Raw genomic sequence first — 12,256 nt, forward strand, 5'->3', positions numbered from 1 at the left:
CCTGGGTGGTTGGGGCAGTCCTTCCTCTGGATCTTGTATCCGTCAGAGATGGCAGTGGCAATATCAGGGGCAAAGGAGGTTTTGGTCCAGGTTTCTGTAAGGAAGGCGACGTCTAGTGAGAGGGTGTTGAGAAGTTCCCAGATCTCTACGGCATGCCGGTGCAGGGAGCGTACTTTGAGGACGATGCACCGCAAGGTTTCGGGGGTGTTGGTGATTGGTGTGGGGACGATGGCTGTGGGGGTGCGGGTGGTGATGAAGGTCTGGTGGCAGTGATGGCAGGAGGACTGTCCGTGGGTGGTGCTTGGCATGGACAGCTAGCAGTTGTTGCTTCTTCTGGGGTTTAATGCAGGGAAGGCAGGTGAGTCATAGTGGTGGATGGTCGGTGAGCCATGGTCTCTGGCGCTGGTCGCTGTCGGGTCACGGATGGGCGCAGATAGGCTTGCTGCTGGGAGGCAGGAGTGGTAATCGGTAGAGGGGAGGGGAGGGGCCGCGGGGCAGCAGCGGCGGTAGAACGGGCAGAGAGCGCAACAGAACAAACAGAAAAAGACACAATAATGCAAACAGAAGCCACAATAAGGCAACAGTCAAAAAATAAAGGCTCAGTACAGAAGCAGAACTTAATTCAGAGGGACACAAAAGAGGCAACAGAATGGGCACAATAGAGTATGGACAGAAGCTCGAACCCCTACCTGCACTAAGCCCTACACAGGGCAGCGGCACAGCACAGCAGCGGAGCTGTAGCGGGAGTGAGCGAGTCTCTGGACGTGAGGTAGATTATATGCAAGACCGCTCCATTAGAAGAAAAATTAAACACATTCTTTTAACCAAATTTTTTAACTTTTAAGAGCCAAAATGTATTTAGTTGACTGGGTGACTCTTACACGAAAGCAGGGAACCAATAATACTTAACTTTTACGATAAGAAAGCCTTTCATAATTGATTATCTGAGACTCCAATTTGGGCTGTACGAGAGGCTGACCAGAGATTGAAATATGAGGCAGAATCTTTTGTATGTTGTGCAGCAGTAAATCAATATAATATTTTATTTTGCCTCAGCCTGGCTCTACTAATAAAACAAAGAAGTGTCTTAAATCCAGCTTTTATGAGGCTAGGTGTGAGAGCTTGAAGGAAGGGAGGTGAAAAGTGCTACATTGCAATGATGAGCAACTTTTAATAGTCTGTGAAGTTTCAGCTCAACATGCAAAATGCTTATTTGTTAGCCATAGCAGATACATGGCTCCACTCATTTACCGTACATATTGTTTTTGATACCTCCATTCCAGAAACCAATCCGTTTGTGTGACTGTAGACCCAGCTGGTCTTACGAAAATTTGCTCAGATGTTAGTGTTCTTCAAACCTGAGTAAAATCCTAGCATCCCCTGGATATTTTGTTGACAGGTCATCAACACATTTGTGAACTGACCCGTTTTAGTGATAACATTTGGGTTTGGATTGGACTTCTCATGACGTCTGATTGGAGGATTTGGGGTTTTTCTGTGGTGGTTATTTTTGAGAAAGTTATCCACACAAGTTGGCCCAGCTCAGCCCTTCTGAGCCGACATAATTGGAAAAACAATAATTAGGGTATTGGGTAGGTATATCATCTCCAACTGAAAACATTGTGGTTCAGATTACTAAGATTTCCTCTCTGGGTCACAGCATGCTTTGAAGCAACTCAGTAGATTACCTTGCTTTGCTGCGTTGCATCACAATTTAGGCCTGCATTTCCATGTATAGCACCTCTGCAGCATTAACAATCTGGTAATAGACGGCAGTAGGAAAACCATTTCCTTATAGGGCACTATTGCCCAGATGCATCAAGCATTTTTGGAGTCGCAAACGGTGCGATTCCTTAAAATCGGCCGTTTGCGACTCCAAAAATGCTTTTTGATATGCATCATTAGTTTTTGTAGAAAATCGCTAATTTTGCGAATTTCTTAAATGCGATTGCATTTAAGGAATCGCAATTTTGCAATTCCTTAAATGCAATGCATCATTTTTTAAAAATTTGCGAATTTTAAAATTGCAATTGCAAATTACCACGAGTTTGAACCTCGTGGTAATTTGCAAAATTGTTTAAAAATGCACAAAATGCATTTTTTAAACTGTTAAGTCACAGACACACATGTCCTTAGGACATGTGTGTCTGTAACTTATAGATAAAAGTGCATTTCATGGGTGCAGGGGGGGGTCATTTGGACCCCCCTCTCCACCCTTGAAATGCTTTGTTGAATTGCGATTTTGAAATTGCGAATTCGCAATTCCCATTCATTCCTATGGGCATTTCAGCCCATAGGAATGAATGGGAATTGCGAATTCGCAATTTCAAAATCGCATTTTTTATGCGATTCGGTAAAAATTGCGATTTTTACCGAATTGCAAAAAAAAAGCGAAAACAATGATGCATATCATTTTGCGAATCCTAATTTGCGATTCGGTAATTTTCGCAAATTAGGACTCGCAAAAAAGTAGTTTGATGCATCTGGGCACATGTTCTCAAAATCTAGCACTTTATATATTTTTGTGTGCATATTAATTTTATCATCCCGAATTAACATAATCTTATAATAATAATCACTGACAACACAATATTATTTATAAATATCTTATAAGTTTTAAAACGTGTTAAAAATCATTTAGGGCGCTCATTTAGAGTATGGAAGAATATGGCAAATCAGAGCCTCAGCTATCTCCACTATGGGAACATATTGGATGGTAATTCATCCAACAGATGGCCCGTGGTTTCTGAACAGCAAAAATCCCACCCTGGTTAGGGCAGGTCTTCCTTTGTTCATTTTTCATGCTGGAAGAACATTCCCAGCACATCAAGGGCATAGATTTTGTTTTTGTTTCACAGAAATAAACAGCCTTTTCTATGAATTTGATTCTTTGAAAGTAAAACATGCCAAGAAAGAGGTCGTACCATGCGCCCCACGGATATCTCTTTTTTGCCATTAGTGCATAAGCACTTGCATTGAACTTCAAGTGCCCCAACGATATTGAAGACTACATTTGGTGGCTGGACAACTGCAGGGCTGTTGAACTTTGAGCCTTCGCTGTCCCAGGAATGTAGGCCTTCCATCAGTGAATGTTTAAATGTCCCTCTAAATACGAGAAATTACAAGATTGCAGGAGGGAATTCTGAAGTGGCATTTTTGTCGTATTGTAGTTTATGATTACAATTATGCTGTTAAAAAAAATCAAACCATATTTAGTTGTTGTGGTGTTAACTTTATTTACAAAAAAAAGAAAATAAATTTGACTTTTTTTATCCTAAACAAAGTAAAAGAGAATTGAAGCTGCTAAAGAAGACTATGGGCCTCATTTTAGTATTTATGGCGCAGTACACGCAGCAAGGAATCTTGCTGCGTTGCCCTGCGTCAAAAGAAAAGGTCCTTGTTCCCTCCGCGGGCGCACTACAGGCACCCTTGGGGATGCAGAGCTAGCCAACCCCGAAGATGGCCGCTTCTTGAGCGTGCTCCTTCGGTCGCTGTACTATCCTTAAACGATCCTGCATCCAGAGATCTGCAAATGGCCTGCACCTACATTTAACCTGCATGGGAGAGCTGTGTCCATCCCAAAAGACCACTCTTTACGACTACAAACTGAGTGGACACGCTGGGGATGCAGTGGAGATGAGCGAAGTCAGGGAGGCCTGTGTGGTGAAGACATGTACTGCAGCCACAGTATTGCGTTTTGACTGACCGAGACGCTGAGCACGCAGGCGGTAAAGACTACAGTGCAGCGCAAAGACCGAGAACCTGCAGCCTGATTCATGTAGGCAATAGCGCTCGCAAAAGGGCCAGATTCTGAGAATCTGGCCCTTTGCGAGTGCGATTTTTGCATTTGGTATTCACAATCCCAAATGCAAAAATCGCTATTTAAGAAATCGCATATTTGCGAGGAATGGCATTTAAGGAATCTCTAATAGAGATTCCTCAAATGCTATTCATGACACATCAAGAAATTGCGATTTTGCACTTTTGGAGCCGCTATTTACCGAGAGGTCAGACCTGTCGGTAAATAGCAAAACCTCAGAAAAATGCTTTTAAAAGCATTTTTCTAAGTTGCATGTTGCACACACACATGTCCTTTGGACATGTGTGTGCGCAACACCTGTTCAAATGTGCATTTTAGGGGTGCTACAGGGCGTCCTTTGGACACCCCTGGCACCCTTAAAATCGCTATCTTATTTGCGAGTAGCAAATTGCTACTCGCAAATAAGGGATACTCCCCATTCATTCCTATGGGCCTCTTGGCCCATAGGAATGAATGGGGAGTTTTTGCGAGTAGCAATTTGCTACTCGCAAATAAAGAACATGTAGGAATCGCTATTTTATTAGCAATTCCTACATGAATGCCGTTTTGCGTGTCCTCAATAGCGAGTCGCTATGATTCGCTATTAGGGCCACGCAAAACGGCCTGTACATGAATCAGGCTGCTGATGCCTGGAGGAGCGATGTGCGGGGTGAGAGAGCTGCAACTTGCCGGACACGGCGACAACTCATCGGCACCGCCCCAGTCGGAGTTGTACACCTGGCACATGCGCGATTTCTCGAGGGCGGTGCACCTGCTGTGGCAGATGCAGGCAGCCCGGGGTGGCTTTACTGGCCTGCTAGAAGCTGCCCGCACGCCCGATGACGCCTCCAGGGCTATGGATGGCTGTCTGCACCTGAGGAATAGCTGAGCCCCAGCGCGCATACCAAGTGGAGGACTGGGTTCGTGACTGCCAGAGGTGTCCCCGGCGCGAGAATATAGTTTTGTTCAACTCCTTGCACCGACCCTCGCTTGCCACAAACTGGGGACTGCGCCGTGACAACACTACTTATTCGGCCCGAGTAATACAGGGGCAGAGAGATAGCAGCTGCCATTGAGTTTGGCGACTTTGCTTTGAGTTTGCATGACAATTTTGTTTGGGAGACTATTTCCCCTGTTTTTCACAATGAGTGTTTAAACGACTAATTATTCTCTATGCCCTTTGAGCTTTTACCCACCCGAAGCAAAGAAAAACTTGTAACAAATGAATACGCTGCCTAATCCTCTTACTTGAGTCCATCCTTTGTGGGCGCAGCAATTTTATCAATTGGTTTTTAATAAATGTATAACTTCACAACGAGGACTGCTAAAATCTGTGTTTGTGTGGTGTTTTGTATGTTTACATGTGTATTTCAGATTGCTGGTCACAATCGTATGGGCCAATGATAGCATTTTAAGAAAAACTCACTGCGGGAGTACTACGTCCTGGCCCAGTTTTACTCGACAGCTGGTATGACTGAAAAAAGCTGTTAGAGGGTAATTACATTTAATGTGGCTACTTTGATAAGAATTTGAAGGGTGACATACTGGTTTTTAATATGTGGTAAAACTTTAAATCAATATAATGTACATCATACCATAAAGAGGCAATAATAAATATCAAAGAATATCATTTGTATAAAAATATAGTCAGTTTTATTTTTATTTTTCTCTTGTTTGTTTGTATCATATATATTTTTTACGGTTATAATTGATTCAGAATATTGTTAACACTTTATATACATATAATGAGCTATATTCACAGAAAAAAACAAACACCAAAAGGACACAAATTACTATCAAATGACAAGATGGATATTGGGGACTTGGGAAGTAGGCAAAGCGGTGGGTTCGAACACTAAGCGCGTTTCGGCTACTGCTTCATCAGGAGACCGTCATTTGCAATAATACATTTATAGACAACACTGAAAAAGATATACAAAAATATTTGTCAAAAAAAAGCAAATATGTACATTCTTTTTATAAACTATTTACAGATAGATTTTACATAGTACCCCTAGGCATGGTCCTTATTTCAGGTCGCATAACAATAGATTTGATTCTTCTTTTACCAAAAACGCAGCCAGACATTTTCTATAATATTATACAATTGATGTTTGTATTTACAACTAGAAGTTAATAACTTTTGTATATTTATACATTTGATACATTTTTCCTATTTTTGAAGGATTCTTAGGACTTTGAATTGTGAAATATTAGACCATATATCACACTTTTGACACAATGGCAGAGAAATAACGATTTTTCATAAGTATGTATGGAAAACATCCTATTTGCCTAAGCTATAGGATAAAAGTGAGATTTTTTTAAATAAAAGAAGAGAAAAAATCTAAGCATGAAATGATATAGATATCACTATAGTGTGGTAAAGATGTAAGTTCAATGTCCAACTATAAGAGTCTAGGTTTAAAAATAGTTTGGATGGTGGCTATCTGATTTTCGCTTTAACTTACTATTATTTGTATACTGCCTAAGTACAAAGCAAAAAGTTACATTTGTTCAATCACTTACTTTCAAATTCACAAGGTGAATAGAACGTTTCTGTGATATATATATTTTTTCCTCTTAGACAACTTGTCTGTCTTCTAAGTTTTTAAAGGATCACCAGAAAAGGGTATGTGGGAATAAATGGCAGATTGTTTGAGATAGGTTATTTGCAGTGATATTTCATCATAGCTTTTCCTACAATCACAAAATGTGATATACCCATATTGTCTCGTACAACTTTAAACGTGATATCAATTCAAAGGCTATGCGCTATAGAAAAATGGCATCCAAGCAGCATTTCTACTGATCGAAATGGTAGATGTAATATCCTATATATCCAGAATAGTATGGAAGTATGACTTTAGCCAAACTTACTCTTGGTAGAAAACTAATATATCCATAATAATATCATTTATTACCAATGGTAAATTGACATATACCTTAGATAAGATGGTGATGCCTCAAACGTGATATCATTTCAAGAATTGTGACGTTTAGAAGAGCGGTATCCCAACGGCTATATTGCAAGTAAAATTGATGGGTGTGATAGCCTATGTAGATCAAAAATAATATGAATGTCTAATTTAAACGATATCTACTGATGGAAGCAACTTATGTAGCCATATTCGTATTTAATGTGCGCAGAACCAACACGCACATTATTGCTACACCCACATGGCCATATAACACATATAGCGGTGGAACAGAACAGTGTGAAGCCACCTCCATATATCAGACCTGTGTCAGTCGCTTCTGAGAACTGGAATCCGCCCAGAGCATTGCACATCAATGGCTTGGCATATGCTAGCCAAACGTGCACAGAAGCTCCCAGTATATGCGCCGGTGCTGCCACTGTCCCATCACCCGCACATAACGGTAATGCAGGAACAGAAAATTATGTCCTTGTTAGGAGAAATGGGCATATGGACGATGAGTGATACATTCCCCCACAGTCAATTTATACTGCAGACTGATATCTCCCTCAGCGCGCATTGCACACCTCTGAAAATATATGCGTACTTGCGACTGCGAACGACAATAAAGGAGCTGCACTCCTCATTCCCAGATGAACCGTAGATACTCAACACACTGCAGATACTGTCAACTTCGCCCACACGCCAGTGCTTAGTTACACGCCTATACACTGCGGCTCAGAGAGAACAGGCCAACATTCCAAATAAACCACTATGGAGATGGGAGGAGGAAACTGGTAACTCTATTAGACAAAGAGGACTGGGATTACAGCTGTGTGCAGATGCACCTGCTAACATCAAATTGTAATCTTCATATAGAACATTTTAAAATGTATACATTAAGTATAATACACACCGGCGAAACTGCACAAATATGGACTGAGGCTAGATGATAAATGTCACAGGTGAAGCTCCTATGGTGCTGATTTCTTACATATGGCGTGGGCATGCCCCCAGCTTCAACTAAACTGGATGGAGGTGCGACTCTTATGCTGTCTGAGCAAATACAGAATCAGTCACTAGTTTGCCTGCTGGGGATGTACAAGCTCCGGCTGGCCCGGAGACATAAGTTCGTGGCTGTGGCATTACTATTAGCCAAAAGATGCACAGTCCTACGCTGGGGGAGTAGGACCCCACCGAAGTATCAAAATTGGGTAACAGAAATGACGTATTGCAAAGAGACGCTCAAGACATATGCAGAAGAATTGACACAGGCGTCTAGACCTAAGGATGTTTGGGAACCTTTTGTGCAATATATTCGCTCTACACAAAATGATGACTGATGGTATAATGCAGTGTTTTAGTAAAACTTTAATGTGGGATCTCCCTGTATCAGATGTGGTGGAGGGTAACGCACAGATTGGGGAAAATGAGGCGTGACAGATGGTGGCCCTCGACTCAAGTGAATTGATGGATGTAGCCACTAAGTTTTATCTCTTAGCAGCATAACATTTTTGGAAACATGCTTACAATGTTAATGTTTGTCTCCCAGTGAAATGCCATGTACGCTATAAACTGTAGATTACTGACATCAATATTACGCACATGTGTAATGTCGTATTTCTGCTGACCTAAATAAATAAAACTTAAAAAAAAAAACAGGCACCCTTGCACCATTGTGCAAAAGTGTCTGTGTTGTAGGAGTGATTGTTTTTGTACAGGAAAGGAGACAAAAAACAATGTGTGCTGCAGATTGCAGCAAACATAGAAAATGGAAAAATTTGGCAAAATAAAGGTATGCTTGAGTCGTGTGTGCTGTAGATACACAGGCTTTGCATACTCGTACCATCTAGTGTTGGGTCCGGATGTTTGCAAGTTGTTTTTCTTCGAAGAAGTCTTTAGAGTCACGAGGTAAGATGACTCCTCCTTTTGGAGATAGTGCATATGGGCATCGACTCCATTGTTAGATAGTTTTTTCCACCATCTGGTTTGGACGTGTATTGTTGCGCTCTGGTTCGAAACCGTTCTTCGGGTTGCCCTCGGTGCGCAATCCACTCTACTCTTAACGGTATTGTTTTGTAAGCGGTTCCTACTTCTCCGCATATTGCTTTCGTCAGTGAATCCTTCATTTTCGATCGAAAACTTAGCGGGCGGCCTTCGGGCCTAACCGCGTCGGGCTGGTCTTCTGCAAATGGAACGAACTCCGTTTGAATTCTGCCTGGGTGCCACGCAAAGGACCCTCACACCGAATCACATAAAGTGTATAACTTGTGCTAATCTCCAGAGCACAAAGAAGATGACTGCAACACTTGTAAATCACTTCATTCCAAAAAGACTCTTTGGGACGGATAGTCAAGTCAAGTCAAGTCATAAAATTTGTATAGCGCACTACATACCCAGAGGGTTTCAAGGCGCTTAGGAAGGGGAGGAGGATTATTTGTCAAATATCCACGTTTTAAGCTGCTTTCTGAACGCTAGGTGGTTCTGGGTGAGGCGAAGGTGAGCGGGGAGTGAGTTCCATGTTTTAGCAGCCAGGTATGAAAAGGATCTGCCTCCCATGGTGGTCTTGTTGATGCGAGGTACAGTGGCGAAGGCTTGGCTGGAAGAGCGAAGTTGGCGGGAGGGGGTGTAGAAGGACAGTCGAGAGTTGAGGCAATCTGGTCCGATGTCGTAGAGTGATTTGTGTGCGTGGGTAAGCAGTCGGAAAGTGATCCTCTTATTGACGGGTAGCCAGTGGAGGTCCTTAAGGTGACTAGAGATGTGTTCGTTGCGTGGGATATCTAATATGAGCCTGGCTGAGGCGTTTTGGATTCGTTGGAGTTTCTTCTGGAGTTTAGCGGTGGTACCTGCGTAGAGGGTGTTTCCGTAGTCCAGTCGGCTCGTGACCAGAGCGTGGGTGACTGTTTTCCTTGTTTCGGAGGGGATCCAGCGAAATGTTTTTCTGAGCATGCGAAGAATGTTAAAGCAGGAAGAGGATACGGCGCTGACTTGTCTGTTCATTGAGAGTGAAGAATCCAGGATGACGCCTAGGTTCCGTGCGTGGTCTGTCGGGATGGGTGCTTTTCCGAGGGCTTCCGGCCACCAGGAGTCGTCCCAAGCAGAGGGGGATGTACCTAAGATGAGGACGATATGGATGTCGTGAAATGTATCACCAGGATATACAATACACTCTGGATATTTTTGGTGGAGAATCCGACCCTGAAGACATCGAAGCATCAGCAGCAGAAGAAGAGGCCATCTCGGTTCAAGAGTTGGATTTAGAACTCGAGATAGGCATGAAGTCTGAAGACGTGCCTCTTGGACAGTGTGCCATTAGTAGCAATTACCCCTTTCCCCTTAAGCCCACACCCAAAACTCCTAGGGCTTTGGCACCACCTCTGCTTTCTGATCAAGGTTGGCACCATAACGATGTTTCTGACACCCCGCCTTCTGGCTCTGCACCAAAATAGTTATTCAAGCCTCTCAGCTCAGGACAGAGTTCACTGAAAAACTCTTCGGATCCAAAATCTTGCAGTTTGAAGCCCAAATCCTCTACGCCGAAAGAAAAGCATGTTTCGGAGCCAAAATTTTCCGCTCCTAAAAGCAAGTCTATTCCGGCATTGAAACCTTCAGTGTCCAAATCAAATGATAGCAGTTTTGAAACTTCTTACTCTAATTTGGACATTGTTAATCCCAAACCGGATCCCAAACAAAAGAAGAATAATATCCATTCCTGATACAGGACATATTCATGCTAAATCTCCAGTTAAACGCAAGCTTCCTTCAGAGTACTCTCACTTTTGCGTGAAGGGGGGCCATATTTACAAACCCATGAAAAGTGGTGGGTGGTTTTATGTGGCCTTCAAAATATGACCTGGAACACTGAGCCGCTGGTGTGCCTAAAAAAGTGATGCACCAGTGACAGAATGAGCTTATAAATAAGCCCCTATGTTTCAGGGCAGTCATGTTAACTACAACAAAAAGCACAACATAGTCTTTACAGAATTATCACTATTAGGTAGTCATACAGAATCTTACACTTTTAGATTTAGTTGTAAACAATGATTACTTAGGCCAGTTTATGTAATCTCATTTATGGTTTGACTTGCCCCAATCTGCCATTTAGGGCAATTTTGCAAAACATAATGATGCTCTCTTTGACTCCAAATGCCTTTTGTGCCAGTTAATGTTGTTTAGAGTAGGCAGATCTCAGTGATAGTGCTCTATTTCTAAAGAACAAAATATCATTAAAATACACAATTACGTATAGATAGTAAATATGTGAGTTGTAAAGTTCCAGCTGAAATGGTTGAAGACACATGATACAAGGAAGCGTTGGGGATCTTGAGAGCATTGCTTGTAGAACAAAGAGAGAGTGCAATTACAGTTAATAAATATATATATCTGATCAAAAAATTAACCTGTATTTGAACAATGTGCAAGTCTTTTCTCTTTCACGCAATAAAATGAAGCATTACCTAATTATGTGACAGTGTAGAAATATCATGTTGTTAAGAAGGTGTACCATATTACCTATGCTTATTGTGGTCGCCCCACCTTCATATTCCTCTGCCACATGACCTGTACTGATCCATATACTCAATTTATTCTGTACATTTTCTATTACAGGATTTTAAAAACCCTTGGAGTGTCATCTACCAACACAGAACTAGAGATGGTCACCGACTACTTCTGCGTGTTGGCACGAAAGCCGGCCTGATAAATGGATGAATAACACATGATATAAGATCTCATCAGATGTCTTTTCCAATAATCTCCATTGTACTACAAAATAAAGCTATATATAATCTGTTTACTTTACTACTGAAAATACACTTCTTTTCTAGATGTACAAACCCTTTTACCAAGAAACTGTTGAGTGAGAGATAATTCATTTTGTATGTCGCGTGGATATTCCATGAACTGTGGCTGTTACAAAATGTGATTTCTTTTTTTCTTGCTTTAATCAAAGCTAGAAGTCATTCACAAATGGCCTGATGTCCTGTCATGATAAATCAGCAGAACTCTTAACACAAAGTGAGCGTGATAATTCCATCTCCTCAGTGGAAATTGAGAGAAAGAAGATAGTTTGAGTTTGAGTTTAAAATTACTTTTAGAGCGCACGTATACCAGCGGTTTCTTGGCGCTATAGCTAACAGGATCCGGGGCTAAAAGGCTGGGAGAACTAAAGGAATGTTATTCAAAAGACTTTGTGAACTAATGGTTCTTGAGGTGTTTATGGAATTGTGAGTAGAGAGTGATGGTACGAAGTTCAAGGAGAAGGGAGTTCCAGAGGGTTGGGGCAAGGGTGGCAAATTTAGAGCCTCCCCACTTCTTTCTCCGGTAGAGTGGGATGGTGAGGAGGGACTGGGAAGACAAACGAAGTTCCCTGGTGGGAACATATGGAACGATCTCGGAGGAGATGAACGCTGGTGCCAGGCCAAGTCGGGCCAGGAAGGTGATGGAGGCGAGCTTGAATTGAATTCTGGCTCGCACGGGGAGCCAGTGTAGAGATTTCAGAAGAGGAGTAGAGTGGTGAAATTTTGGAAGTTTGAAGGCC

At 42.1% G+C, this 12,256-nt stretch overlaps 1 protein-coding gene across 3 annotated transcripts in view; it reads left to right on the plus strand.

Annotated features, from left to right (window-relative positions):
* Positions 1 to 11,517, plus strand: part of LOC147701307 (putative methyltransferase DDB_G0268948) — a 214,079-nt gene extending 202,562 nt beyond the window's left edge. For 2 of the 3 annotated variants that reach the window (XM_086928622.1, XM_086928620.1), the window contains exons 7-8: positions 5,174 to 5,293; positions 11,326 to 11,517. In XM_086928622.1, coding sequence (XP_086784748.1) covers positions 5,174 to 5,273 — 100 coding nt within the window. In that variant the 3' untranslated portion in view covers positions 5,274 to 5,293; positions 11,326 to 11,517. The remainder of the gene's footprint in view (positions 1 to 5,173; positions 5,294 to 11,325) is intronic. The other variant, XM_086928621.1, reaches the window with a different exon arrangement.
* Positions 11,518 to 12,256: the final 739 nt, after the last annotated feature.

This window comes from Lissotriton vulgaris, chromosome 7 (genome assembly GCF_964263255.1).
Source record: "Lissotriton vulgaris chromosome 7, aLisVul1.2, whole genome shotgun sequence".
Taxonomy (NCBI): Eukaryota; Metazoa; Chordata; class Amphibia; order Caudata; family Salamandridae; genus Lissotriton; species Lissotriton vulgaris.